This window comes from Cyprinus carpio, chromosome B5 (assembly GCF_018340385.1).
Source record: "Cyprinus carpio isolate SPL01 chromosome B5, ASM1834038v1, whole genome shotgun sequence".
Classification (NCBI taxonomy): domain Eukaryota; kingdom Metazoa; phylum Chordata; class Actinopteri; order Cypriniformes; family Cyprinidae; genus Cyprinus; species Cyprinus carpio.
Window position 1 is genome coordinate 2,910,012 of NC_056601.1, and position 27,965 is coordinate 2,937,976.

Here is a 27,965-nt window from a genome sequence, read left to right on the forward strand (position 1 = left end):
TCGTTCTGATTGGCCGGTTTAGAGTCAGCGATCTGAGAGGTTAATTCTGATTGGTGCAGGCTACAGCGACAGTACACGTGTATGGCAGCGCGCAAGCAGACGCGATGAGTTTGACGCTTTACAACAGGAGCTCTCGATTATTTGGCAAAACTGTTATTTTTAAGTGTAGTGCGCTGAGTGTATCTTGGTGTATGAATTGAAATATGAGATTTTAGCAAGGCGTTATTGCTTTGGTCAGCATACACTGGTGCAATTTCTCGAAAATATCTTACAAATCTAAGATGCAAACGCTAGAGTTTTTCGTTTCTGCTCCAGGGAAGGTGATTCTGCACGGTGAGCATTCTGTCGTGCATGGACAGGTGAGTGTTTCGTCATTAGAGACCCAAACACTGACCTGATGAAGTGATGAGTTTTCCCTTTTCCTCCATTAAGAACCAGGTCTAAAAAAATCACAGCAGTGAAGCATGTTCTGCTTAGGATTTTGGATATATTAATTTGTGATTTACTGTGTGTGGGAATAATATAGAAAATGTTTTACTTTTTCTGTTTATGTAAATATTTAATATTTCGATATTATGCAGTTTTTAATGTATAGTTTTTCATTATGTGACTGAAAATGTGCATTATGTAGGTTGACATTTTTGAGAGATGTACAGTAATTTATTAACACTTACAGGTCAAGTGGTAGAAATTATATGGTAAAAATGGTATCAGTGACGTGTGATTTATTTATTTATTTATTTATTTATTTATTTATTTATTTTGGAGTCTCCAGCATTAAATATGTTTATTTTTTTCTTGTCAGAACTGTTGCTGTGTCAGTTTTTTTTCCCAACAATTTTTTATTGATTTTCCAATAAAACAAACAATAACCAAATAACAAAAATTATATCACCAAAAGGAAAATAAGTTACAAAAACATTCCAAATATGCTAATCAAAGCAGCAGTAATTAAAATAAAACAAAACAGAGCAAAAATATGTCACACTCAAAACATTAATACATGCACCCTCTTATTTCTTAAGGAAATCAATTAAAGGTGCCCACATCTCTTCAGATTGCTGTGCTTTACCCCGTGTAATGTACGTTAACTTCTCTAAAGTAACACACATTGCCATCTCCTTGTTCCAAGAGTGTGCAGAAGATATTTCAGTCTCTTTCCAACTCAAAGCAACCATCCTCCTGGCCTGCAGGAGGCCAAAGTCGATAAGAGTCCTCTGATTGTTATTGATAGAAAGATGATCTGGGTATATCCCCAGAATACAAAGTTTTGCAATGCACGGTATTTGAGTTTTTGTGATGTTACTTAGGGTACAGACAACCATTTTCCTGTGTCATAGTTCACGGTGTCGGCTGTGTTATTTAATTTTTTAACCAATATTTATTTAATAGCCATTGTTTAATGGCTTAATCAATTGTTCTGAAGTCTGTTGTCTGTTTTTAATCAACCTTAAACAGGTTGCTTTGGCTGTGAGTTTGAACCTGCGCACGTTCCTGCAGCTGCAGTCCACATCATCCGGTGAAGTGCACATCAACCTCCCCAATATTGACACTTTTCTGTCCTGGGAAATAACTGCACTGCAGTCTCTTCTGGCAGGGTGTAAAGGTGATTTTTATTCAAAATTTCATTTTCACCCCAAAATGAAAATTCTGTCAGTATTTACTCCTGTATATTCTGTGTGTCATGATTATTTGGACTGTTCATTGAAGTTGTAATAATGCAGTGTCGGAATGCAATCATCTCCGGCCCATGTTTCTCTGACTGTTCGTTGTTTCAGCAGAGCAGGGTGGCCTGAAGGAACTAGATGCAGATCTTTTGAAGAGACTACGTGAATTCACCAGGATTTCAGAGGATTCCACAGACACAAGAAGCATGGCAGTCTTGGCCTTCCTCTATATGTACCTGTCTGTTTTTGCAGAGTAAGAACACCATTAAACTCTCTGTATCATTTATTAAAACTGCATAAATTTGAAAGCTGCATTTATGGACTTTTGACATCTGCTGTTGCTTCCAGGTCTCTGGCCAGTATCACGGTGTCCGTGTGGTCAGAGTTGCCCACAGGAGCAGGTTTAGGCTCTAGTGCTGCCTATAATGTTTGCCTGTCTGCCGCTCTGCTGTCTGCTAGAGGAAACATATCAAATCCTCTTACACCACAGCAGGAGTCAGCCAGGTAACACTTCATTCTAACGGATTATGGGGCTTTTATGTAGATAATGTAAGTAAGGATTGTTTCATTTGCTTTTAACTCTTTAAAAGTGATGTACAGTCAATTATTAAAGGGAGTGCCCTCCTGAAACCAGCCCAGATTGTTAGCGATAAGGTTACTCCACCCTTGAAATTCAGATGATAGATTAAGTAACCAAAGACCAGAGATTAAGTCTTTGTCCTTCGTCTATCCTCTCAAAATTTGAAAATGTGTGGTTCAAAATACACTTTCCGGAGGAAATAAGGATAAAAAGGCATAACATTTAGAATTGTTTTGCTGGTCACACTCAATCACATTTAGCTGCAGTGTTTCTGCAGGTGATCACCTTTATTATCTTTTCAGTCCTCTTCATCCTACATTATCGTTTAATAAAAATGTATAAAAAAAACACAAGGACTGGAATAGGGCATTTTTTCACAAATGATGATTTTATTTGAACAAAACAAATAAAAACACACATATTTTGAAATATTACTTTTTATAATAACTTTTTTTCTGTATAATTTATTGAACAAAGTTACATTTTTAGCAATGCTGCTTCATATTTTTGTGGAAACCATTATGCATTTGTTTTTCTCTGATGAATAGAAAGTTCTAAAACAAAAACATTTGTTTTATTACTATTTTAGTCCTGTTTATTACTAGCAATCTTTTTTTATTACTGTAGGCAGTCTAGCTGTTAACTGTATTAGTGTTAAGGTAATTCTGAATCTTTCATCTGTTGGTGTTGCAGGTGGAGTAAAGAGGAGATGGAGCTGATTAACAGGTGGGCGTTCATGGGTGAGAAGATCATCCACGGTAACCCTTCAGGGGTGGACAACGCTGTGGGCACATGGGGTAAAAGTCAAATTCATACTTCATTTTATTTATTTATTATTAAATTTATGCTTCATCACTTTACGCTTTTTCTAACAGGTGGCTTTTTAAGATACCATGCTGGGAATATATCTCCACTAAGCTGGTAAAACTATACTCTGCAAAAAGTATTTTCATAATATATTTTATCATCATTATAAAGTCACTGTTCCAGTTCATCAGAAAAGTACATAAAAAGTTATTTCAGTGGAATTACAGAACCAGCAGAATTTTCTCAGTGTGTTATTGGGTTCATTTCGTCCCTAGGGTCCCCGTTCTGAGAATCCTTCTCACTAACACCAAAGTCCCACGTAGCACCAAAGTGCTTGTTTCTGGAGTGAAGGACAAAATTAACAAGGTAGTAAATGGTTCCCCTCACCCCCCTTCCATGTTTTTATTCCTGTGCCCTTCAATTAGCATAATGGCCGGTGTGTGTGAGGGAGGAGCACTTCAGGGGCCCGGTGCTGAGTGCCTTTTATAAGAGCTCCAAATGAAGCACTCTGCCAATGCTCCTGTGCTCCGTTACCTTGACAACGGCAGTAGGTAGCCTCACTGCTGGCACACTCTGATTGGTGAAGTGGAATTCCGGTATTATCGGGATGGAAAACAGCAAAGAGTCAGGACAGACTTTAAAGGGGTCATATTCTACACTTTTGTGGCATTATTAGTCAAAGCAGTAAGTCATAAACAGTGGAGATTTAGTTTTACTGTTTGCTTTAAAAGAATGGTTAAAAAAATCATTATTCCCGCATCACTTTCCTCCTTCTGTGGAACACAAATGGAGATGATTTAAAGAATATCCAGTTGATGAATTCAGTATGATCGCAGTACATCATGCTTCAGTACAGCACCCAAGAGTGTCAGCAAAAAATGGCAATTTTCAAATTTGTACAGAATCATGGCGGATGCTGTGTATTTCTTGTGTGCTTCACACTCCAGTCCAGTAGGTGGCGAAAATTCACTATTGTTTTTGTATCAAACCAGTTAAGCACAAACCCGTCTCCGGATGATTTCATTGGTCACCTCAGTTGCATAGTCATCTGTCAAAAGCTTAGACCTCATTGATTCAGTTCAGAGTTGAGAATATCAATATCATGGATGGATGAATGCAAAGAAAAGTCGACATAGTACATTGCAGTCAGATAGCAAGAGTTTGAGTAGCAGATGTACGGGGATATCTTGCTTTTCTTAGGCTGACAATTATAAATATCTTTTGATGTGACAAGCTTAAGCTGATAATTTTTCTTGATGAAAAATGTCGTTTCCTCACCTGTGTTTGTACAGTATCTGTATTCTGTCCTCACAGTCCTTTGTGCTGTACTTTTGCAGTTTCCCTCCGTGTTGAAGCCAGTTCTGGAGTCCGTCAGCGCTGTGTCCTGTGTCTGTGAACAGACTCTCACAGAGATGGCCGAGCGTGGACCTTCAGCTGAGCACTACAACATACTGGAGGTACAATCACACGGCTTTTCCTTCATAGAGAGGGTGATACCTTTAGCAATGTGCGGTAGGTGTATATTATTTATCATTTATTTTCAATTTTTGGCACAATGTTTTGTCTAAGACACATTTTCAGGATCGTAATGATTTCTGTCATGATAAGGAAAAATGAGCAGTTGCTTTTGCGATTTAGTTCTGTTAAAAAAGTTTGGGGTTGATAGTTTTTAAAATGTTTTTTTTTTTTTTTTTAAGCAATTTCGCTATATTTATATGATTAAATATTTAATAACATTGTGAAATAGTATTGCAATTTAAAATAACTGTTTTGCTAAAATGTAATTTTATTCCTGTCATGGCAAAACTAAATTTTCAGCAGCCGTTACCCCAGTCTTCAGTCGTTCTATTATGCTGATTTGGTCTTCAAGAAACATTTCTTCTTATTATTATTAATGTTGAAAACAGTTGTGCTGGTTAATATTTTTGTGGGAACAGTGATGCATTTTTTCAGGATTACTTGATGAATACAACATTCAAAAGAATTTTTTTAAATGTATATTTATAAGTCTGTACTGTCACCTTTGATCAATTTAAATGCATCCTTTCTAAATAAAAGTACTAATATATTTTTAAGTTTGACTCCAAACTTTTGAACAGTTATGTATTATTATATCTTTTTTTAATTTTGTATTTTGTACTTTTTTAAAAATTAATGCTTTGTTTTTTGCCATCATTCTATTTTTGAATATCTGTAAGTATTATTTTCCAGGCGAAATGTAACCAACATTACTGCAAAAGCTTGCTTGTGTCATCATTTAATTTTTGCATGTAAATGAGGCTGTCAGAATAGACTTAAAATGCCCAGTCAGCATTATCAATTGTGACCAAACCTTAGCTAAGACATTTGTCATACAGTCAGACATAAATGGGTCACTTGCAGCTGTGTTATTTAATAAGATAACATGAGCTAAGAGTTGTATTTTTAAAAAGATTAATAACTTCTGTAGCAAATGTAGTAATTTGAATGTTAATGCATTAACTAAAGTTAACTAATGAGATCTTATTGTAAACTGCTACAATAAGTATGCACTTTAATAGTAAAATTTTAAGTTTATGCTTTTTTTGTGCATTCCTTTATTGTATTTAAATGTTCAGTTATTTTTGTTGTAAGAAAAATGTTATTAAACCTGTTATACTGTATTATGACCCCACTTTATTGCAACTAAATTTCAATATCATGATAACGTGTATACCGTGAAAAAAGCATTAGCGATTAATTGCAACGTGAAGATTTTGATATCCCTAGTCACACCGTATAATCTGACCCATATCTATCATGTTTGGGACTAACAGAAAAGGTTGTGTAGTGAACACCCTGTGTCAGGATCAGTTAATTCACTGAATTCCTGTAAAACTGTTATATTACACAAGAGCGAAGATGCTATTCTGGTGTGGGACACGTGGTCTAGTAGTTTGTGCATTTACTTGTTGATTTGTGATGTGCATAAGAGAGATGCAAGTTTGAATCTGTCTGTGTCTACCTGTAATTTTCTGTCTTCCCTTGACTTTCATTTAAATAAAAAGTGGCAAAAGAGCAAAGAAATGATCAGTATTGTTATTCGGAGAAAGTCCTGATGGATGGATAGATAATATTGATCTTTTCAAGACATTTGTCATTTGTCTTCAGGAGCTGATTGATATAAACCAGCACCATCTGAACGTGATGGGTGTGGGTCACTCGTCTCTGGACACACTGTGTAGGGTCACTCTGGCCAGAGGCCTGCATAGCAAACTGACAGGAGCAGGAGGAGGAGGCTGTGGAATCACTCTCCTACGACCAGGTACCAGTACACACATTGGTGTAAACACATTTTATATTTATCGCAAAGAAGTGATTGGTGCTTGACCTCTCAAAACATCACTGCCGTGATGCTAGAGTGTTGTAGAGCATTGTAATGCATTTGTGTGGACAAATGGATAACCCTCTGTCAATTCTGACTCCTGGTTTATTAGAATTGTACCAATCGTTGTTGTTTTTGTATGAAATGTCTTCCTGGAACCCTACAGTGTATATTTTGGATATGCTACCTGAGGGTGGCACCCTGCAGACTGTTTAGCGGGATTCGTGAGGTGAATCTCGCTTGTCACTCTTTTCTGACAAAGCTAACAACTTGACACAGCAGCTGTCAGACTGGGCCACACTCTTTGTTTATGCCTGAAGCCACTAACGCATTGAATTTTAATCAGGATCTTAGAACCTTTAAAAACAGCCTCCAATAAAGGAGACACAACGCTGGAAGAAGCCGGGGCGACGTTTATGATGCCTAACAACTTGAGAATGTGACATTGTCATTTCTAGGCACACCTTGTTAAGGCTGAATTAAGATTTTTGAGGTAAACTCCTCTTGCTCATTTAATTCAAAAACAGAATTGGTCTTACTCCAAGTGTGTCCTGTCGCTCTTGTAAATGAAAAGCTGGATTCCTGCCTGTCAAAAAACACTGAATTCTTACTTCACTTGACACGGCAAGTGGTCTGTTTTTGTATTTTGCATGTAAAATTGCACCTAGTTATATCTTTTAAAACTCTAGAGGAACAGTATCAGCCTCCTGGTGATGCACACACACACACACACACACACACACACACACACACACACACACACACACACACACACACTGATTCTTGGGTTTCATGTTTGAGGGTTTGGCAGATTGTCAGACCACCTGTATATCTGAGCAAGTTGTGTTTCAGCTGAAGCAATGTTGCGAAGAAAGTAGATTAAGATGTGACGTACAAATAAGATTTTCATTTGTTTCCCAAATTTGTTTCCTTAACAATTTTTTCACATGCTCCTGCGAATAAGTTGTGCTGTTTATGCAAGTGACACAAATGCAAATCCAATCCAATATAATATATTATAAATATCTTTCAGAAGTTTGGGGTTGATAATGTTTTTAAAATGAGTGACTCACCAAGGTTTCATTTATTTGATCGAAAATACAGTAAAAACAGTGATATTGTGAAATAAAAAATACAATTTTACAAAACTGATTTCTATTTTAATATATGTTAAAATGTTATTTAGGCTGAATTTTTAGCAACCAGTCACATGATCCTTCAGAAACATTCTAATATGCTTGTTTGATGCTTAAAAAAACAGTTCTTACTATCAGTGTTAACAGTTGTGCAGCTTAATATGTTATATATTTACATAATATATTTACTTAAAAAAAAAAAAAAAAAAAAAAAAATATATATATATTCTGATATTTTGGTAGAAGCCGTGATACACACATAAGTGCTTTTATGGTCTCCTTGGGTCAATTTAATATGTCCTTGCTGAATAAAAGTATTAATTTCTTAAACAATTTACCAGCCCTTTTATTACATTATATTATATTATATTATATTATATTATATTATATTATATTATATTATATTATATTATATTATATTATATTATATTATATTATGTATATGTTGTATTGTATTATTTTATATTATTTTCTTTAACTCCATGGAGCACCTGTTTCATTGAGTGTAATTGATGGGGACGTTTTTGTCCTTTCTGTTAACAGAAACAGATACTTCAGTTATTCAGAGCACTGTTGAGGAGCTGAAGGCCTGTGGCTTTGACTGCTGGGAGACCAGCATCGGAGCTCCTGGAGTCCAGCAGCACTCTTCAGCTGCACTCAGTCAGCACATACTGAAGATCCTCAGCAGCTACTGAAACATAGACGCCAGCACACTACTGTACTGTATGCATCATTGTTGCTGTTAGCACAGATGCTCATTGCTGCTGTTACTCTGGATCCTGGTTCAATAAATGTAATTCAGAATCACACAATTTTTTATATATATATATATATATATATATATATATATATATATATATATATATATATAGTTGGAAAATTATATAAAATATAATCTTATCATCTGCTGAATTAAGATTTAAAAAAAAATATATTTGAATTATTACTTTCAGTGCATGCATTGTAAAGTTTTTTTTGTGCCACTAGATGGCAGCAAAGTGTAAAAGATTTAATACTGTCCATTTTTGAAAGTATGTATGGAATGCAAATAATAGATAATTTAATTAATTATGATACTTACTAAATTAATTTTAATAAATTTCAGCCTTTTCATGAAAAGCTGTCATGCACAACATTATTATTTTCTGGCCTGGCTATGTATTCCCAGCAAATGCAATATGATCATCTCATTTGCCAAACTGTTTCTCAACAGGGATCACATTTCCGACCAGAACTAGCACAGCTTGGAGCATTTTGGACTGAGTACAGCCGTTGTATTATTGTCACTAAACCCAAAGTAATTACTTTTCAGTTCTTTGCACTTTGTCAGAATATTTTGCACCGGAACGGTTTTGAAGCCAAGGAGGGGATGCTGGGACGCATTTGGCTGTCGACCAGACGCAGTCTAAGTTGATCTGTGAAGCGCGGTGATGAAATAAACGCTCTGCACTTAGAGCGGAGCACATTTCCCCACAGTCCCAGGAGAGGGGTGTAATTTTAGTGGTGTTTTGTGAGGAACAGATAAAGAGGGCTATCTTCAGCACACAAGACCTGGAGCTAGAGAATAGGAAATGGATTTGCACTGAGATGAATGTGTTCCTGTAAACCAAAGGCCGGCAGAAGGACAGAGCCCCTTATGCTTGAACAAGTCAACTTTGAGAAGACCCAGGGAGGTCAGAGACACCTTAAAAAGTGAGTGTTGTTGGTTTTGTAAATGTGAAGCTCTCACTATACTTAATTAAGGTGCTTAACCATCATTTCGGGAAGTGAAGGGAACATAATGTGCAGACCAGGTTTCCTGGCCAGTCTTATTTTACTATTTTTAGTGCAATTGTATTGTTTTAGGCCATTTGTTTTGTGCAGAAAAAAAGTGCTGTTTTTGTCCTCACTGTGCAAGTCAGTGAACTTACATTGGACATTTTTGGTTTAACATTCACTTCAAGAGCACTTGACTTTTAACAATGAAGTTGTTGTGTGCAGGATGCATCTCAGTTTATTAATATTTGTTTTCAGCAAGGATGCATTAAATCAATCAAAAGTGACTTTTACCTTATTATAAAAAAAACCAATTTCAAAATAAATGCTGTTTTTTGAACTATATTCATCAAAGAATCCTAAAAAAAAATGTATCATTGAAATATTACGCAGCTGTTTTCAGCACTGATCATAAAAAATGTTTGAGCACCAAATCATCATGATTTCTGAAGGGTCATGTGACACTGAACAAAACACTTACACTTCACAATACTGTTCCAATTACTGTTTTTCTATATTTTTGAGCAAATTAATGCAGCCTTGATAAGACAGTTTTCAAAAACATTAAAATAAATAACAGAAGTGATCTTTCTTTTTTGTGTGTAGCTGATCTACACATTTGGAGTACATTGACGTTTAAAGAGGAAACAATCACAGCGCTCTAAGGAAGTGACCTCAGATCCCAGAAGTGAGCCGTTGTCCTCTTGTCAATCGCGGTGTGTGGCATTTACCCACAAACCGGCCACCTACCTATACATACACACTATGAATATTGCTTTTTCTGATGCCATCAGCTCTAAAGGGTAAAAATGAGTCGCATCATCTTCCCTTCCCATTTTCCCCTCTCTGCCACATTCACTTTGGCCCGATCCAATTTAGATCTCATCCTCAGACAGATTGAGGAATCGCTTTTCAATCTCTGATCTGCTGTAATGAAAAGAGAGAGGGTACTGCCTGTGAATGCGGTAACCGGATTAGCGGAGGGAGGAGAGGGCGACATCGGCCGTTCGAGGGAGAACAGATGAATGAGTAAAGCTGGCTTTAACCAGAAGAGGTGGCCCCTGCCACCGAAATCCCCCTGACCTGCTGCTAGTCATGCGCCTCGTGTTTGTGCTGACAAACAATTTCACAAAAATGGATCCCCAAATGGTTATGGACTTTTCCTCCTTCCTTCCATCCCGTTTTCGAACATGAGAGCCCTTAACAATGAGTTAAACACTATTGGCAGTTCTGAAGTCTGTCCTACAAACAACTGGCAGAGGATGTTAGAGAGAAAAGGTCAGTTTGTGGAGGGGGAAAAATCTGGAATAATTGATTTTTTCCCTTTCTTATCTTGCCTCTCTGTTGTTTTTATTCATTTCTTTAAATGTCAGAAGGCTTTTGTGCAGAGAGGTTGTTTGAATGAATGGGAACTGGCTGGCCAAGGCTGCCTTTGGTGAACCTTGACCCTCCGTGTGGCGTCCGCTCTGCGCATTCTCTGTTGTGTCGAATCCGCGTCTTCGGCCCCCTCCGTAACCGCAGCTTGAATTTAATTACCACTGAGCTCTTCAATTTAAATTGCATTGATGAAGAGGAATGAGGAGGAGGAGGGGTGAGCCGTACCTCTCTGTCTCTCCTCCCTGCGAGACAGAGATGGTATTTTTTTTATCAATGTCAATGCAGCTTCTTTCTGTACTGATGAATAGATTCTAAGGATGGCCTGACATTATTTCAGATAACAGAGGCAGCCAAGAAAAGGGGTCAAGGATGGAGGGAAAATGGCAGGGCTATTGAAATATATTAAAACAAGAATTCAGGCCTTTTGCCCTTTATTCTGTTTGTCTGTGGCCAACCGAAATGACTTCCCTGTTCTGTGTGTTCGTTTAACCAAAGTTCAAGAGTGACAGTTCAAGTAATGAGTAAATGTGAGGACATGATGTGTTTTTATTCCTCTTTTCTCTTGGCATGTGAACATTGTGTGGTGCTGTTGTGACTCTGCATGGATGTGACACTGTGCGTGATGGATATGAACTCTTGGTTTGTCAGTGTGACACTCTAAACAGATCATACCAGAAGAGCACGCTGGCAGCATGTCCTTTTTGTGAGAGTGGCACGGATGAAAGCCAGCGACTGGCCAGCTGTGTGAGTGTCTTCTCAGCAGGCTCTGCCTTTGATACCACTTTTACAGGGAAAGTAACATTCATCATTCCTCTTTATTTTACTGTCCTTTCCCTTTCCTCTTCCCATTAATTTCCTTATCCTTTTTCCTGTCCTCTTTCCTTGTCATCTTATCTTTCTTTTCCATTTCCCATTTTCTGCTCTTTTCCTAATTCCTTTTATTATTTATTGTTGTTGTTTCCTTCTCCTTCCCTGTTCCTCTTTTCTGTTCATGTTTTGTGCTTTTCTTCTTTCCTTTTCTTTCTGTTCTGATCCTTTCAATTTACTTTTCCCTTTTATTAATTTTCCTGTCCTGTTATTTCCTCCTTCCCCTTCATGTTTTGTCATTTTTTTATTTTCTTTCACTCCCCTTATTTTCTTTTCTGATTCTTTTCATTTCCTTTTCCTCACCTTTTCATCTTTCCATTTCCTTTTCCCCTTTCTATTCTGATTCATTTTAATCTTTCCTTTTTCCTGTCCTGTTATTTTCCCTTCCTTCCTTTCCTTTTGATGTTTTGTCATTTTCTTATTTCATTTCCACCTCCTTCCCCTTTTCCTATTTTTTTCTTTTTGATCCTTTCCTGTTCTTCTTTCATTTCCTTTTCCTCATTTTTCCTGCCCTATTATTTCCCCCTTTCCTTTTCAAATTTTGTCCTTATTTCCTTTTCCCTTTCCTTTCCTTTCCTTTCCTTTCCTTTCCTTTCCTTTCCTTTCCTTTCCTTTCCTTTCCTTTCCTTTCCTTTCCTTTCATTTCCTTTCCTTTCCTTTCCTTTCCTTTCTCCTGTTCTGTAATTACCCCTTTCCTTTTTATTTTCTCTCCTTTTCCTTTTTATCGCTTTTCTCTTTCCTGGCTCTTTCCTTTTTCTCTCCTCTCCTCTCTAGTTCATTAGACTTATTGATTTTTAACTCTAGCAACTTTAGCAAAATCGAGGCTGGTGATATTTCACGGGTAAAGCCTGGTGCAATTCCAGTTTGTGAGAAGGCTTTCGTCTTGCCCACCGGTGACCTCTCACCTTCCTTCAAGAGCTTGTGGCTCTGCAGCTGAGCAGGGCTCTTTTCTCTGCTCTTCTTGAGAAGATGCTGCAAGGGTCAGGGTCAAGGTGGTGTAAAATGAGAGTATGTGTGGGAGTTTGTGTGTCTTTCAGAGTGGAGAAAGGCATTCCCCTTCTGCCTTGCCCTGGTGAGAAGTGAGAGCAGAGGTCAGCTGACCCCATTAAGGCTGTCGGTTGTAGAAGAATCTGGCACAGACCTGCACATGTCGAGAGGATGAAGCGCGTGCGTGTGTGTGTGTGTGTGTGTGAGAGAGAGAGAGAGAGAAGAAGTCCTTGAGTGAGCGCATGAATAGGTGGGATAAATCAGTGAGAACACAATACTTCGGTATCTTATAGACACTTCAGGTTAATGAATTCACTTAAAGGGATAGTTCACCCAAAAATGAAAATTCTGTCATTAATTACTCACCTTCAAGTCATTCCAAACCCATGAGAACTTCGTTCATCTTCAGAACGCAAATTAAGATATTTTTGATGCATTCCAAAAGCTCTTTGACCCTCCCATAGACAGCAAGGGTACTAACACAATCAAGGTCCAGAAATGTAGTAAATCAGTAAAATAGTCCATGTGACGTCAGTAGTTTAACCATAATTTTATGAAGCTACAAGAAAATCATGACACATGTGCGCACTTCGCTTTGTGTAAACAACACATGCACATTGCGCTGCTGCTTACGTCAACATGGACATGCATCAGCACACAGATGCATTGTTCACATGAAGTGGCAGTGTGCGCATGCGTTGTGATACTCTCCAAAATGGAGGCAAGCCACAGCAGACTGGATGAGGAGGAGAAGAATTGTTGAACAAAGTTTTTGTTTTTGATTTCTTTGCACACAAAAAGTATTCTTGTAGCTTTGTACAATTACGGTTTGAACTACTGATGTCACATGGACTATTTTACTGATGTCAGTTTCTGGACCTTGATTGTGTTAGTACCCTTGATGTCTATGGAGGGTCAAAGAGCTGTCGGAATGCATCAAAAATATCTTAATGTTTGACTCAGCAAGACTTCAGCAGATGACAATGTGCAATATGCACATACATATAGTCAGTACACACAGTGTACTATTAGACATACTTACAGTTAGCACTACACATTATACGCAGTATGTACATACTTACAGTTAGCACTCGCTATACACAGTATGTACACATTCTACATTATGTAGACATATATACACATAAAAATATGCTAAGGTGCAGCAAATTATACATGAACTGGATACACAAAATGTCATGGATGTGCATTGGATGGTATCCAGTGGTAGCAGGTAGATTATTGTATTAAATGCAGTGTGTATGTATAGTCCAGTGTTGAACTGTTGAAGTTAAAGTACAGTGTATAGCATACCATATTGTGGAAGTAGGCTGTAGGGTGTATTAGTTTTGACTGTTCATTAGTCTGATAGCCTGAGGGAAAAAGCTATCCCTCAGTCGGCTAGTGCAGGATCGGATGCTGCAGAGATGTCTTCCTGAGGGCAGCAGAGAGAGCAGTCTGTGGGACGGATGGCTGGAGTCACTGATGATCCTCCGGGCTTTCCTTATACACCACCTGGTGTAGATGTCCTGGAGGGAGGGAAGCTCACCTCCAACAATGTGGGAGTTCGCACGACCCTTTGCAGAGCTTTGCGGTTGCCAGCGGTGCTGTTTCCAAACCAGGCAGTGATGCAGCCCGTCAGGATGCTCTCTATAGTGCAAGTGTAGAATGATCTGAGGATGCTGGGGCTCATTCCAAACTTCCTCAGCCGTCTCAGGAAGAAGAGGCGTTGATGTGCCTTCTTCAGCACTGCATCAGTGTGTGTATACCATGTGAGATCCTCACTGATGTTAATGCAGAGGAACTTGAAGCTGTTTACCCACTCCACAGGTGTCTTGACGATGGTGATGGGTGTTTGTTCTCTGCTCTGTCTCCTGGAATCCACCACCAGCTACTTGGTCTTGTCTATTTGAGTGAGAGATGGTTCTCCTGACACCATTTATTCAGGGTGCTCACCTCCTCTCTGTAGGCCATCTCATCGTTGTCGGTGATCAGACTTATCACCGTTGTGTTGTCAGTGAATTTGATGATGACATTGGAGCTGTGTGGCTGTACAGTCATGTGTGTACAGGGAGTACAGGAGCGGGCTGAGGACACAGCCCTGAGAAGCACCAGAGTTGAGGGTCAGCGGGAATGAAGTATTGCCCATTCTGACCACCTGACTTCTGCCTGTTAGGAAGTCCAGGATCCAGCTGCACAGAGATCTGTTTAGTCCCAGAGTCTGGAGCTTCGCAATAAGTGTGGCAGGCACTATGGTGTTAAATGCTGAGCTGTAGTCCAAAAACAGCATTCTCACATAGGTGTTCTTATTTTCCAGGTGGGAGAGAGCAGTGTGTAGGGTGAAAACAATAGCATCGTCTGTAGAACAGTTGCTACGATATGCAAATTGTAACGTATCCAGTGAGGCAGGCAGCACAAGAGCATATATAGTCTCGGACGAGTCTCTCAAAACACGTGCTGAAGATGGGTGTAAGAACAACGGGCCTCCAGTCATTCAAGCATGTGATTTTATTTCTCTTTGCTATGGGCAAGCACGAGGGAACCACGGACAGAGAGAGGGAGAGGTTGAAAATGTCTGTGAAAACTCTGGCTAGTTGGAATGTGCATGCTCGGAGCACACGGCCTGGGATGCCATCAGGACCCGCAGCCTTGCAGATATTCACCCGTCGGAAGGATCAGGTTACATCCGTGACAGAGACAGAGAGTGCACTCACCTCTTTATGAATATAAATCAGTAATCAAACAGTATGTCATGCTTTATGGGTTGTTGGAAATCCTGCGGTATGAAATTTAATACTATTTTAAGTATCATTTTGATCATTCTTTTATAGTTATGCTTGTAGCTTTTATTACCTCATATTAATGTAGAGACTGGAGAGCCCTTTTCATACAAATTTGAACTTAAACGTCCATTACACATGAATCAACTACCCATATACCACATTTACTGTTTTTGTTGTGGTACTTCCAAGAATACGATGGTATTCCATCTGATACTCCCACCGCCACAGTCCTTTTTTTCTCGCTAAGGGTTTGTAGCAGAGAAATTTCATAACATTCTTTATTATGCCAGTGCTACTGTATATATACCAAATTGATTTCACAATATAAATTATCTGAACTGTACTAAGTTTAGTGTTTGGGTGCTCAAGTCTACAGATCTAATTGCAGAGTAATGCTTTTTTTGTACTGTAGGTTTTGAAGAGCTTCATTGATTTTTGTAGAAGCGCTCATCTCTGCTTGGCATGAATCCTGTCAGACTCTCCTCAGAAAATCTCTCAGAGCAAATCGAAGCAGTTCAGAGTGGAGGGTGTCGGGGAAGGGCACCTTTACCTGCTCCAAACACACACACGCACACAGACACACACAGACACACACAGACAGAGTAAAGAACCTTCCCAGAACATGAAGAGATTTTGTTGCTCTCTGAAGCTCTGTTGCAAAAACTAGTGAGCTGCCCTACATAAACAGCATCCTAACAGAAATCAAACTTTATATGTGACTGATTTGGAATTCACTAGAAAGGCAGCAAATTTAACCGAGTTGAATTGATTTTTGACAATAACTTAAACCTCTAAAATAGAGCTATTGTGAGGTTGTTAATCCGTGTTATCTGCTTTTGTTAACGCTGTCAGTCCACATTATTTATTATTTTTTTAAATAATCCTGTTTAACAGCAGAATTCCAGGTGAAACACTACATTACGTTTGATTCTACAATGAAAGCAAACTGCGCCACTGTTAAACATGAATATTTTTGTAGTTCTTTACCTCATTAAAGCCATAAAATACATAGACGTATCAAATTTTATTTTTATTTATTTATTTATTTTAACTCTGCAATTTGCCTTATAGCTGGTTGTTTGGTTTATGGCATGTAACTCTTTTTAAAAGTCCCTCCAGAAATAATTAATGGATAATATACAACTGGAACCAAGACACAATGGACATGCACATTTTCATAGTGCTCCTTACAATTGATTCCTATAGAGTTTGCCCTCAGCATGTTGTTAAACTAGGGCTATGATACTCCTGTGTGAGTAAAAGCCCATAGCACACACAAATATTTCAGAAAATAATGCATTTCCAATTACACCAAACTATGTCTATCATTTTGTTTTTTATTTCTTGAACTAAATTTAAATTAATTCATGTATTGAATGAAAGTTTGGTTATAATTAAAAGTTCTCATGTCTCATGCGTCCTATTTTTTGTTCTCTGAGCGTTCTGGAATTGCTTTCTCCATACATTGACAATTTGTCAAATACAAGGTATTTTAGGAGCCAGCTGTCACGGTAGGAAATCCATTGTTTCCTCCGTGTCATGTTTTGTGTTTATTGTTGTACTCACGTAGTCTCCATGTGCTCGTTTGGTTGATTGTTGTCACCTGTGTGTTGATTGTCTCGCTCCAGCTGATCCTCATCTCCACTCAGCTACATATACTCACTCATCTCTCTGTCTGTTGTCAGATCCTCATTCATGTCTCCACTGCCTAGTTGGTTTACCGTCTTCCGTGTTCGTGTGCTGGATTGTATTCGTGTTGTCGTCTTCGTGTCAGTGTTCCGGTCTGTTCCTGGTTTCATCCATTGACCGTCTTCACCTTCACCTGCGACTTCACCATCCAGCTCTTCTCACGCCACCGTAGACCTTCGTTGCCATTGCCTACATTCTGGACTCTGATTTCAATAAACTTCTTCTGATTGCCTGCAATTGCTTCCTCCTCTTTTACCAGCCGTCACAGTAGGATCTGACCATCATGGAAGCAGCAGGCGATCGCTCCCCATCTCATCTAGAGGAGTTTTTTGCAGAGAGCCGTTGATCGCATGGATCGCCAAGACAAGGCGATAGATGAGATGGGTCGAGCTTTCCAAGCAATGGTGACGAAGGTGTCCGAGCTCGCTCTCCAGGCTCAACGACGACAACAACAACCGCCACCCGCTGCGCCTCCCACGCCACCCACACCGCCGATCGTCTCCGGAGGGATTTCCCAGTCCGAACCACGCCTCCCCATCCCTGAGAAATATGCGGGTGAGCCAAAGTTTTGTCGATCATTTCTGTCTCATTGTTCTCTGCACTTCGCCCTGCAGCCCCGCACGTTTCACACCGAGGAAATGAAGGTGGCATTCGTTTGTCACTACTGACGGGGAGGGCTGCCCTCTGGGGGACGGCGGTGTGTGGAGAACCAAGACAGCTGCTGTGCCTCGTTCCACGCCCTTTCGGAGGAGATGAGACGGGTCTTCGACCCGCTCCGTCGCCGGGAGGGAGGCGGCTAGACTTCTCACGGACCTACGTCAGGAAGACAGGTCCGTAGCCGACTATTCTATTGAGTTCCGCACCCTGGCGGCGGAGTGTAAGTGGAACGAGGAGGCGCAGTGGGATCACTTCCTGCATGGGTTGGCTGACCGCATCCAACAGGAGATCCGCGCCGTCGAGCTCCCCACTTCTCTCAATGGCCTGATCGACCTCACCATCAGAGTAGACAACCGACTCGACCCAAGCCGCCAGACGGAGGGGGGAGAGCAGTTCTCGCGACCAGACCGGAGGCTCAGCGTCAGCACTCAGAGGTTGCGGTCAGCCCACCGGGAGATCTTGAACCCATGCAGGTGGGGCGAGCTCGGCTCTCCCGGGAGGAGAGGATCAGGCGGAGATCCCTGGGACTATGTTTATACTGCGGCAGCCAAGAACATCACATCCAGCGCTGTCCGGTAAAAGACCAAGCCCGATAGTAAAACGGAGGCTACTATCGGGTGGGATCTCTGCCAGGAAGACCTCATCTACATCGACACTCCTTCCGGTGAGTCTACGGTGGTCCACCCACGCACTCGATCATCACGCTTTGTTGGATTCTGGGGCAGAGGGTAGTTTTATGGACTGTAAGTTGGCTACTAAACTCAACATTCCTCTCACCTCCCTCAAACACCCCATTGCACCTTTTGCACTCAACGGACACAGACTGCCAGTCATCACACAGACCACTGTACCGGTTTCTCTCATCCCATCTGGCAACCATACGGAGGAGATTTCATTTTACATCACGGACTCACCTCAATCCCCCATTGTTCTAGGTCACACCTGGCTCCAGAAACACAACCCCAGGATCAATTGGCGCCTCGGATCTGTGGTTAGCTGGAGCGAGGAGTGTCATTTGTCTTGTCTTTTGTCTGCTGGTGTTAATGTTTCTGAGTCTGTGTTTCAGGGGGAAGCAGTGGATTTGGCTAACGTGCCCGCGGAGTACCACGACCTGAAGGAGGTGTTCAGTAAGTCTCGGGCTGATTCTCTTCCTCCTCATCGTCCCTATGACTGTGCGATAGAGTTAGTGCCAGGAACTTCTCCGCCTAAGGGCAAGTTATATTCTTTGTCTATTCCAGAGACGGCGGCCATGGAGAAATATATATATCCAGTTCTCTAGCAACGGGGTTCATCCGCCCTTCTTCTTCTTCTCCAGCGGGGGCGGGGTTCTTTTTTGTGGGAAAGAAGGACGGATCCTTGCGACCTTGCATTGACTACCGAGGGCTGAACAACATAACGGTAAAGAATACCTATCCTTTGCCGCTTATGTCTTCAGCTTTTGAGAGGTTGCAGGGAGCGTCCGTTTTCACTAAATTGGACTTACGTAATGCTTATCATTTGGTCCGCATCAGGGAGGGGGATGAGTGGAAGACTGCATTTAACACCCCTAGAGGCCATTTTTTGAGTACTGCGTGATGCCTTTCGGGCTAACGAACTCGCCGGCAGTCTTCCAAGCACTCGTTAATGACGTGTTGCGAGACATGGTCGATCTGTTCATATATGTTTACCTGGATGACATATTGATTTTTTCTTCGTCTCTCCAGGAACACGTGCAACACGTACGACGAGTGCTTCTGCGGTTGCTAGAGAATGGATTGTTTGTCAAGGCGGAGAAATGCGTTTTTCATGCACAGTCTGTTTCTTTTCTAGGACACATCATTTCGACTGAGGGTGTTCGCATGGATCCTGAGAAGGTTAAGGCTGTGGTAAATTGGCCATCCCCAGAGTCTCGCAAGGCCCTGCAGAGATTTCTGGGGTTCGCCAATTTTTTTACCGGCGTTTCATTCGCAATTTCAGCCAACTAGCCGCTCCTCTGACCGCCTTGACCTCCCCTAGTTTGACGTTCAGGTGGTCAAACGCAGCCGAGGCTGCGTTTGCCAAACTGAAAAGCTGCTTTGTTTCAGCTCCCATTCTCGTCACCCCCTGATCGCTCACGTCAATTCATAGTGGAGGTCGACGCGTCAGAGGTGGGGGTAGGAGCAGTGTTGTCCCAACGCGCATCCTCAGACGGAAAGGTGCATCCTTGCGCGTATTATTCTCACCGTTTATCTCCTGCAGAGGTTAATTATGACATTGGCAATCGAGAGTTGTTGGCAGTCAAACTTGCACTGGAAGAATGGCGTCACTGGCTTGAAGGGTCGGGTGTACCTTTCATTGTATGGACGGACCATAAGAATCTCGAATACATTAGAACCGCCAAAAGACTTAACTCCAGGCAGGCTCGGTGGGCATTGTTTTTTTCGGTCGTTTTCGATTTTACACTTTCTTACCGGCCGGGTTCCAAGAACATCAAACCCGATGCTTTATCCCGTCTTTTTGAGCGTTCCGATCGTACTGCTACTCCCGAGCCCATTTTACCGGGGACCATCATTATCTCCGCGCTCAGATGGGATGGTCGAATCGAAGGTGTTGACTGCCTTAGAAGGGGTAACGCCCCCGGCTCGTTGCCCACCGAACCGATTGTTTGTGCCGGAGGGGTTACGGTCAGACGTTCTCCAGTGGGGTCATTGTTCCAGTGTTGCTTGTCACCCAGGGGTTAGTAGAACTAGGTTTCTAGTCAAGCAACGATTTTGGTGGCCTGGTATGGCTCGTGACGTCCACGACTTCGTCTTGGCTTGTTCAGTTTGCGCTATTGGTAAGACTTCCAATCGACCTCCAGATGGGTTACTCTTACCGCTGTCTGTCCCTTCGAGACCCTGGTCCCACATTTCGCTAGATTTCATTACCGCCCTCCCGCCCTCTAAGGGCAATACGGTGATTTTAACCGTAGTGGACCGGTTCTCGAAGGCGACTCATTTTATTCCCTTGCCCAAATTACCATCAGCCAAGGAAAAACAGCGGTAGCTGTCATTGACCACGTCTTCCGTATACATGGCCTTCCGACAGACGTGGTTTCTGACAGGGGTCCCCAATTTGTGTCCAAATTTTGGCGAGAATTTTGTAAATTGTTAGGAGCGACTGTTAGTCTTTCTTCCGGGTTCCATCCCCAGAGCAATGGTCAAACCGAGCGAGCCAATCAGGATGCGATGTTTGGCTTCCAATAATCCTTCGTCCTGGTGTCAGCAACTCTCAATTGTGGAGTACGCACACAATTCTTTACCAGTGTCATCTACGGGCATGTCTCCATTTAAGTGTAGTTTTAGGGTACCAACCACCTAATTTTGTCAGTACGGAATCCGAGGTTTCGGTCCCCTCCGCACACGCACTAGTCCAGAGGTGTCACCGCACCTGGACCAGAGCTCGCAGAGCTCTGCTACAGGCTAGGTCGCGCACCAAGGCTAAGGCCGATCGCCACCGGTCGAAGCCTCCCCGTTACGTCGTCGGTCAAAGAGTGTGGCTTTCTACCCAGAATATTCAGATGCGTTCCGTTTCGAATAAGCTTGCTCCCAAATTTATTGGCCCGTTTTCTGTTACCAAAATCATTAATCCGGTAACAGTGCGTCTTAGCCTTCCTCCGGCGTACAGGAGGGTTCATCCCGTGTTCCATGTGTCCAAAATTAAACCGTGATTTTTTTCCCGTCTTAACCCGCCTGCCCCGGTTCCCCCCCCGCCTCGTATCGTTAATGGGGAAACCACATATTTGGTTAATCGTATTCTTGACTCTAGACGGAGGGGACGCGGATTTCAGTACTTGGTGGATTGGGAAGGTTACGGTCCGGAGGAGAGAAGGTGGGTTCCTGCTCGGGACATACTGGATCACCGCCTTATTGATGATTACAATCTACAGGTAAAGCAGGCTGGGAACGTCAGGTGACGTCCTAGAGGAGGGGGTACTGTCACGGTAGGAAATCCATTGTTTCCTCCGTGTCATGTTTTGTGTTTATTGTTGTACTCACGTAGTCTCCATGTGCTCGTTTGGTTGATTGTTGTCACCTGTGTGTTGATTGTCTCGCTCCAGCTGATCCTCATCTCCACTCAGCTACATATACTCACTCATCTCTCTGTCTGTTGTCAGATCCTCATTCATGTCTCCACTGCCTAGTTGGTTTACCGTCTTTCGTGTTCGTGTGCTGGATTGTATTCGTGTTGTCGTCTTCGTGTCAGTGTTCCGGTCTGTTCCTGGTTTCATCCATTGACCGTCTTCACCTTCACCTGCGACTTCACCATCCAGCTCTTCTCACGCCACCGTAGACCTTCGTTGCCATTGCCTACATTCTGGACTCTGATTTCAATAAACTTCTTCTGATTGCCTGCAATTGCTTCCTCCTCTTTTACCAGCCGTCACACCAGCATAATTAATTTGCCTCCATGTTGAACTAATGTGTTGGTGGTCTGCCTGTGATGTCTTAAAATGCTTTGAAAAAGGTTTGGAGCAGAGCTTGAGAGTCCTGCTTTTATCCACACTGGCCTAATACACACAAAAAAAATCCTACTCATTGTGACGTCAAACCGAATTTCCTGAGCTTTCATAACTTCACTGTGAATGACAGCTGATTGCATGGTGGATCTTCAGGTGTCTAAAGGCAGCCTTTGTGGATGGACCGGACACGGCCATGTGTCGGAAATGAATTAGTGTTTGCTCAATCCCGTCATCCGACATTCCGCTCCATTCTTTCTCTCCTTTTAAAATGCAGATGTTAATTTGATAAGACAGCATCCTCTGTACGCAGAGATAAGCATAATTTAATCCAATGCAAATGCAATTGCTTAAGCGCTTAATGGAGAATATAGCATCCTGCTCTAATTTCGGGCCCATTTAAATAAAAATTGAAACAAGCAGTCGGCATCCGTGCCGAGTTCAATCCCATCTCGTGCAGATCAAACGATTTTATCTGCATTTGAATACATTAAAATTGGAGCTCTACCATCTTGATGTAGGCTATGAAATATCATCCACGATAGCGAGAGCGATTGAACCATTTCATCTCCAGCTATCAGTTTCACTGGTAGAGATATACATGCTAATTCTGTGGTTTCATTCTCCATCTATTATAACTCGGACCTGGAGCTGGGATTTGTCCTGTGGTCACCTTGGCTTTAAATTATGTGTGCAAATGACCTGCGGTGAGAAGGCGCTTTGCCTTCCTGTCTGCCCACTCAGCTGCTGTAATTAGAGCTGCGCAGGTAGGAGTGTTCAGATTTCATCTGCCGAATTCCTGATAATATCTAATAATCTGAAAGCATTTTAAAATTGTTCTCTCGTGCTCATGCATTATGCATGAGTTGCTGATTGCTTCTTTGCATAGATTAGCAATCATTTTACAGATATATTTTAAGAGGGAAAAACGCTCATAAGGACGTGGAGACTTTAGGTTTTGCATTGGCTTACATTCGAGATGCTAGTTACAGGTAATTTAGGCCCCTCTCTTGCTTGCTCGCTCGCTCTCTTTCAGCCTCTGATTTCTGCCACCGTGCACATCATCAGTAGAGGAATGTCTTGAAATTCTTGTCCTCTTTTCTCTTGATTACTCACTTGTTGAGCATCCAGGCATCTGCAGAGCTCGTCGTGTCCTGCGCTGGTTTCCAGAGTTCTAGTGCTGTTGAGCAATCAGCACACATTAGTCATCAGGAGGCGCCATCATCTGCATACGTGAGGCTTGTTTCGCCGTCAAATGCTTAAGTGGAGTGACCTCTCCCTGCCCCCTGCACCCAGCACAGATCGGCATGAGACAGAAGGTCTAATGAGCGGGAAAACGAAGCTGTAACCTGGCCTCCCAGGTGAGCTGTACTGGCTTCGTCTCCCCGACAGCCATTTGACCTGCTCGCTGTTGGGTGCGTTCATCTGTATTAATGCTTGAGGTGTTAAATGCTCCTTGTGTGTCACCTTGGACTTCAATTGCTGTCAGGAGGAAAGGTGCTGTGACATGACAGTGATATTCTATAATGAGAAAAAAATGTTCCATGGAGCTTTCAAGTGGATTCGAGAGCTTTTCTTAATGAAATGTGTCACAATATGAGTGACTCGCAGTGGGCCAGCAGGAACTAAAACCTAGCGCAATATGGACTCTAAAAGGAATGCAACACCGTTTTTGAGTCAATCTTACTATACGGTGCCACTTTAGCTTGGTAACTTTCCATAATTTTGTTTTTTTAATTTACATGATATAATCATTTTATCTGAAGAAGGGCTTGTTACACTATAAGAAAAATATATTGGTCCAGCTAAGGATATTATTCTTTAATAATTTTTCACGAAATTCCTCAGACGTGTAAGGACCAAATTTCCACCCTGTTACAGGACATTCTCATCTCAGTTAACAAGTGTTTTGAAGGCACAGTTATTGTAATATTTACATTTTCTAAGAGCTAAAATGTCCCTCTCTTTACTCCGCATATGTATTTTAACAAAGTGTTAACAAATTGTCTTGAAAAAAGTTGTATTTTTGATGGAATTTTGGAACCATTTTAACTTATTTCATTTTACCATTTCATTCCCTATAAGTAACCACAAATATATGCATAGCATTTGTTGAACATATTTTAGTAATATCAAAAAACCACTGAGGTAACAGGGTGGACAGGACATAACAGGGTGGACATCACACCACTAAACATCAATATATTTAAACATGTTGCCTAATACAAGAAGCATATTGTCACAATTTACAATCACTACAACAGATTAATGGTTCTGTATATAAAATGTATAGAATATAAGGCCTATTATCACATTAAAGTAAGTTGTTCTTATACCTATTATTATAAGATCTCATTTGTTATGCTGTCCATTTATTAGGCTACAAAATAGGTTTATCGTAGTTTACTATTAAAAGTTTATAGTTTTAGAGAACATATTTTGCTTTCTCTCACACATACAAACATCACACACACACACACACACACACACACACACACACACACACACACACACACACACACACACACACACACACATGCACACTCTTACACACTAATATTCCTATCGTTATGGGTTCATGCCATAGGTGTAATGGTTTTTCTGCTGTACAAAATATATTTTCTATATCCTTAACTCTAACACTACACCTAAACCTACCCCTCAAACAAAACTACAGTTGTTTTAGATTTAAAAAACACAAAACTACAGTTATTTTAGGTTTTCAAAACACTTAATTCTGTATGACTTAGAGTATAAGCTGTTTTCCTCATGGAAACCAAATAAATGTCCCCACAAGATGAAAGTTTACTGTTATTACTATACCTGTAGGGACATTTGGACCCCATAATGCAGGGAATACCAGTACACACACACACACTCACACACACACACACACACACACACACACACACACACACACACACACACACACACACACACACACACACACACACACACACACACACACACACACACACACACAAGCACAGCATGTAGACATGAACACACACCACAGAAACACACCCATTTTAATGGCAAAGTCAAGATCATATATTTGAGTTTCTACTTAATCAACAAAGCTGAGTTCTAACACTTTCTTTTTTTCTTCCTTTGTTTATGTCCTTTCTCCACCTCTCCTTCTTTTTATTGAGGTATATCGGCCTTCTTTCAGGGTGTGCATCACAACAAGCCCTGTAGTCATTGTTGTCTTCAGAAGACAACAATGCCATTTCCTGACAATTACATGCTATTTTAGCAACTCTTTCTTTTAAATGCATAATAAATTAATTATAAGTACCAATACATGTTTTAAACACTTATTTTTGTAATTTTTACATCAAATGTTACAATATGTCCACCCTGTTACAGTGCAAAACAGTAACAGGGTGGACAGTAACAGGAGGGATATTTTATGCTAAAGTAAGCTATTGCTACTCATGTGATAAACAATAAGCTAGTTCGTAGTGATCACCGAGGAAGATTTTTAACCTGCTTATTAACCATATTTTCAAAATTACAAAAAAAAAAAAAAAATCAGTTTCCATTAGAAATAAGCATAACAGAGTGGACATCAGTGAATTTTTATAAAACACTGAAAAAATGGTGAATTAAAGATTGTTAATTACTCTGCTTCTTGTAGATAGTTTGCCACCAAAAAGTGTTATACTTCCTGAGAATCGTGTTATTAGAGAAACATTCAAGGGCCATGTTCAGAGGGACTTTTCATCAGAGTAACAGGGGGGACATTCAATTCAGGGACACAACATCTTTTAAAGACTTTAAGCATTAAACCTTTCATCAAAACCCACCAACATATTTAAAACAGTTGGATTGGTTTTGCTTGTAAACAAAGCTTGAGCTGTGCATATTTCTCTTTAAATTCGTATAAGATGATTTTGTCACTGAAGAAAGCAATATTATGTATAGAGTAAGCAATGGTTTGAAGTTAAAAAATGTCTTGATGGATTTTATTCTTACAAATACGCAGCTTTTCATTTCACAAGACAGTCATTGAGGGACTGCAGTCATGTGAATTACTTGTGGATTATTGTGATGTTTTTATCAGCTGTTTGGAGTCTCATTCTGACGGCACCCATTCACTGCAGAGGATCCATTGATGAGCAAATGATATAATGCTACTTTTCTCCAAATCTGTTCTGATGAAAAAACAAATTCATCTTCATCTTGGATGGCCTGGGGTTGAGTAAATGTTCACCATATTTTGATTTTTGGGTGAACTGTTTCTTTGTTTCCTGAAATGTAATATCATAAACTCTGTTAACGCTCATAGGAAAAATGTGCCTGTGGCGAAATTTCTACAGAATGATATTACGTTGCTTTTTGTTTGTCTTGTGAAATGTCCAGTGAGTGGTGCTAAAAGCATGTTAAATTTTCTTCAAAACAGATGAATGTGAATCTGACAATATTTTATTAAGTTAGTTGTACGTACATGCAGTGAGTGGTGCTAAAAGGGTAATCGAGCTTGACAATAATGTACCACCTTTACTAAATCCTACATCATAAACTAAACTTAACTGATAATGTTAACAAGGCAAACGTGAAATAAAAATAAGTTATTTTGAGTTCTTCTGTGACTCGTGTTTCATGGGACTCATAACCAAGTGCCCCCGTAATCAATATTTGTTTGAAAAGCAATAAAAGCTATTGCTGTTTTATTGCCACTAGTGTAGAGCTACAAATTGCAGTGCATTTGTATGTATAGGTATGTTTTTGGAGTTTTGCAAAAATGTAGTTAAGAGTTTTTCCAATGGGTCTGTGTTGCATAAAGTTGTGTCATGCTACAGAGTCCTAACAGTTGTTGTTTATATGTATGCAATTGCATCTAGCTGAAAATTACTTACCAGCAAAAAAAAGAAAGAAAAAAAAATTCCTGTGCAGCTGCACCCTTTCATTTATCTGAACAAAAAAGTTGGCTGTTGTGAGCAATATTAGCCTAAAGAGCATGTACAGATGCATGGAAAAAGTATATCCAGGCAGCTTTGAAATAGTGACTTGGGATGCATTAATTCTTAATATGTTAATTCCTGCTTCTGTTTAGGATGCATAATACAGTATGTGAACTGGGATGCATGGTCCGTTTGGAGTAATTCACTTCCAATGACGAGTCTGCACTCTGGGCCACATGATCATCATCCTCACCTTTACTCCCGAGCTTCTATTGCATCCTCTGTCTTCTCTGGACTCTCTGGCTGTCTGGGGTGTGACCCTGCAGAAGTCACTGCCCTCTCCCTGACAGTCCATCACTGCACGGTGCCGCCAAAGCAGGATTCTACCCGCCGGAGACAGAGTGTGATTGTGAGCAGTGTAAGAATGGCCCTGTCACACTCGATAAGCCGGCAGGACGCCCTGAGATGGGGACATATGGCATGTTTGACAGGGAAAGAGAGGGTGTGAATGGCACAGAATGATAAAATGGTGTTTTTTCCCCCTTTGGCAATGTCATGCTTTCAGGGAAGAGAAGCGTGCAGAGGGGCTGACCGCTATTCAGCCAGGCGCAAGACCGACTCAAGCCCTCAACTGACATCTCCTTCAAGGTCCTGAGGTTCCCTCTCTCCTCTTTTTTTATATCTCACTCTTTCTTTCTGTCTTTCTTCTTCTTCTTCTTTCTCTGTCTCCCTGCTGACTGGTGGATTTGAATGGCACACATCACACAAGATCCCATCAAACCCTGAAGTCTCTTCATTGTCACTGGCTGTCAGGTTCAGTTATTTCATATCAAGTTAATGTTAGAACAAAAATGGGCTAAATGAATATGATCAATGTTATTCTGCTGTTTTAACCTGCATATTTCTCTTGATATTGTTGATATTGACTATATGTCATAATTTAACTCTGGGGGAAAA

The 27,965-nt window shown here is 40.8% G+C and overlaps 1 protein-coding gene across 5 annotated transcripts; it reads left to right on the forward strand.

Moving 5' to 3' along the window:
- The first annotated feature begins 72 nt into the window (after positions 1-72).
- LOC109093484 (mevalonate kinase) lies at positions 73-27,965 on the forward strand. 5 transcript variants are annotated; one of them, XR_006154817.1, is made up of 12 exons: positions 73-359; positions 1,459-1,606; positions 1,779-1,920; positions 2,016-2,171; positions 2,941-3,044; positions 3,123-3,168; positions 3,330-3,420; positions 4,392-4,511; positions 6,184-6,337; positions 8,077-8,326; positions 8,747-9,225; positions 27,161-27,965. XR_006154817.1 is itself a non-coding variant. In XM_042723602.1 (10 exons), exons 1-10 carry the CDS (start codon positions 282-284, stop codon positions 8,226-8,228), a joined length of 1,191 nt encoding a protein of 396 aa, XP_042579536.1. In that variant the 5' UTR covers positions 73-281; the 3' UTR covers positions 8,229-8,340. The 5 variants fall into 5 exon arrangements, 3 of the variants coding, with proteins under 3 accessions (XP_042579536.1, XP_042579537.1, XP_042579538.1); XR_006154816.1 differs by lacking the exon at positions 27,161-27,965 and having other exon boundaries at positions 8,747-9,520; XM_042723602.1 differs by lacking the exons at positions 8,747-9,225; positions 27,161-27,965 and having other exon boundaries at positions 8,077-8,340.